The 3,109-nt window shown below is 35.1% G+C and overlaps 1 protein-coding gene across 1 annotated transcript; it reads right to left on the bottom strand.

The window, feature by feature from the left end:
* Window positions 1–909: 909 nt before the first annotated feature.
* Window positions 910–2,686, bottom strand: LOC130507640 (GDSL esterase/lipase At2g36325-like; the record flags this gene model as incomplete). The annotated part of the gene is made up of 3 exons (XM_057002330.1): window positions 910–1,256; window positions 1,669–1,960; window positions 2,405–2,686. Coding segments are annotated over 3 exons (780 nt in total), but the record flags the coding sequence as incomplete, so codon positions are not given.
* Window positions 2,687–3,109: the final 423 nt, after the last annotated feature.

The raw sequence follows: 3,109 nt of genomic DNA, 5'->3' as shown, positions 1-3,109 counted from the left end.
TGGCCCAAAACCACGGCGTCTGGAAACATTGACATTCAAAAGCTTACTTTTGGTCCAAGTTATAGCTCTGAGCTTTAGGTATTCCTTCTTTCTAGCATTTGCTATTTAATGTTCTTGTGTCCTTTCTCCAGTCTCTCTTGTTATTACCAGTTTCTAGTTATCTACTCTCAATGTCTGCTATCTCTCTTGTTTACAACAACAACGCTAATCTTGATAACTCTATCCCCCAAAACAACTCGAACTCAAGATGAACTCCTACGGTTTTCAAGAAGTCACTTTCGTTGCACCATTTTCATAGATATCCCATGGCTTTACATTCAAGGCGCGTCTCTGGATCCGTCTTCAGCAACCTTTTGATCAAATCCTTCGCCTGAAGCTCAGCAACAACGTTAGACAATGTCTCCTCGTTGTGGTAACCTTTGAAAGATGTCTTCCCGAATGAAAGCTCATAAGGACCCTGAACGTCCACAGGTCCACTAGTCTATTTCAGCACCATTTTCTTCTCCTTTTTATGATCTCTGGTGGAAGGTACTCGTGTGTTCCTTACTAACGAATTTGATCTTGCTTCGGTTGGTTAAGCCATAAGCTAGAGCAACAAAGGGTATAATATTATATATTTTTGGTTTTAGCTCTAATGAAACATTGGCTCTGTGCCTCCAAATTTTTCTTAAAAAATTACATATACAAAAGTCTCCAAAAGTTTTTTTTAGACCCCCAAATTTTACCTAAAATATTTTAACTGAAGTTTTCAAAATATCGTCTATATAGCCCCTTAAAACTCAGGGCCGCCCTGACAGCAAATGTCATAAAATTATAATTGTTTTGTTATTGTTGGTTTAGACATATATTCACATAATTTTTAATTAATAAGTTTCTTGTAACATTATTTTTAGTTAATAAGTTTCACACTTATTTCACGTAATGGATCTTTTATATGAGTTGCTTTATAAAATATGAATTGGCTACTCATCCAATCCAATAGTAGTTGAAGTTTTGAAGACATACATGATCCATTATGAGTACTGGTAAATTGTTGAATATCTACTCAACTCAAAATCGTGAATCAGGTAGGAGAAGAGAAAATACAGAACGCCATCCTTCATCAGTGATATGAACGTTGTCCCAGAAAAAGAATGACTTTGGATCTTTGCAGAGACTGTATAACCTTCTACCCAGTATGTCTACATCTCCACAAGAGTTTCCTCCTTTTCTTCCCACACAACATGCCTTCAATGGTTCCGGAAATGTCGAAATCCCTGCCCAAGTTAAACATGTGTATCACAAACTTACATTCTCGAACTATCTATTGTTTCACGTCCTCTTTTTATTTTCTTTTATTGAGAACAGTTATCATATGATGATGCTAGTTTAATTACTCACAGTATAAAAAAAAGTACGCTAGTACGTTCCAGGTGGGATGTAAGATTTAGAGGTCCATGAAATTTATAAGTTAATCTTAATATAAAAGATAAATTTCGATAATTTGGAGGTGAGGCGACCTATGTATAATATCTTTTAACAATTTAATGATAAGGACGAATGTTTTATCCAGTTGTGCATAAAAAAGACTCTATTAGGTTCAGTGATACCGATAGATTATTCATAAACAGTATCATAGCGTTATCTCTGATTATAACACACAAAAAAATGAATGAAAGAACAACGTACCTGGAACTCCTCTATACTTGAATATGGTCATGAAAGCCTTGTAGAGATCAAGCATGAGGAAGCTTTTATCATTATTCTCATCGTTTAGTTTTCTCAATCCTTCACGGATAAGACTGTTGTGGAGCTTCGTGAACGTGTTATTAGTGTTGCAGCCTTTAGAAGTGGAATATAACGGCACACAATTTTGCGGTGGAGATAAAACCACAAGCACCTTTCTCACTCCCAAGTCCTTAATTCGCTTTACATCCAATAAAATCTGTTTCACAACTCTCCTTATCAATGCTGGACGGCCCTGCATGCCATTTCATTTTCTTTTGTTATGAAAATATCAAGGTTACCTAAACATTGGTAACTCTTATTTTGTTATGACTATTATGTATCCTATGAAAAAAATGATTAACTTGTTACCTTTTGTGGTAAGTTAAATCCCCCGATATACGGTTTTAACATAATTTCGTTACGTACAATAATCTATTTTGGTTTAGAAAAAAACCTCCAACAATTAAAAAAAAGAAGAGAAAATTCGGTGGTCTGAAGCTAATAAATAAGAGTTTGTAAATTGAAAATTATTGTTCACAGTATTAATAAAAATTCTTAAACGAGTAGTTGTTCCAATCGAGTCTCTTTATAATTTTCTAGCTTCTTTTCAAGTTAAGTTCATCGTGTTACTCAACAAATTTTAATATAGTAGCCGATAACTTTTATAACCACATAACATCATTATTAATTTGTATACCTGCGAGGTACCATTGAATATGTTGTACTTGATATAGTCATTGCCGATGAAGCTGAAAAACGCTACGGAACAGTTGAGATCGGCCGGTGAATAAACATTTTTCCGGAGAAGTCGTTCAAAGGAATTGATCTGCATACTCGCGGTAGGGACTGTGAAAATTGTATCAAACACGCCAGCTCCTGCAAATGCGAAATTGATTCCTTTTTTCACAACTTGTCTTGGTCGTGCGAACCTCCCCCATTTGTATGCTATCGGCGTTCTAAGTCCAAGATACTTCGCTACATGATATAATACGAGTCAAACTAATGAATTATTGATTTTGGTTTAAATATAATATGTTTTCGTACGTAATTAAATCACAATACCGTTTTATTTATGTGTTCATCATATGACATAAATTATTGCTACTATATTCTGTTTAATAAATTTTTTTTTTAATAATTGAATACGGTGTAACGACTAATTAAAGATCTTTCTAACGATTGCAAATAGCTATTTTTAGGGCCTGACTGGTGTAACCGCAGCGGTTGCGGTTGCGGTTGCGGGACGGTTGCGGGAGTTTGCGGGTGCGGATAGTTGCGGTTTTAAGCGTTTTCTAGAGATTTGTACGACTGGTACAGCTGTTAGAAATTGTTGCGTTTGCGGGATTCTTATGACTGGTAAACTACCAAACGCAACATCTGTTAAATAATAATTTAACAATAT

The sequence above is a fragment of the Raphanus sativus genome, unplaced genomic scaffold (genome assembly GCF_000801105.2).
Source record: "Raphanus sativus cultivar WK10039 unplaced genomic scaffold, ASM80110v3 Scaffold5036, whole genome shotgun sequence".
Classification (NCBI taxonomy): domain Eukaryota; kingdom Viridiplantae; phylum Streptophyta; class Magnoliopsida; order Brassicales; family Brassicaceae; genus Raphanus; species Raphanus sativus.
This window is presented reverse-complemented; position numbering and strand designations above follow the sequence as displayed.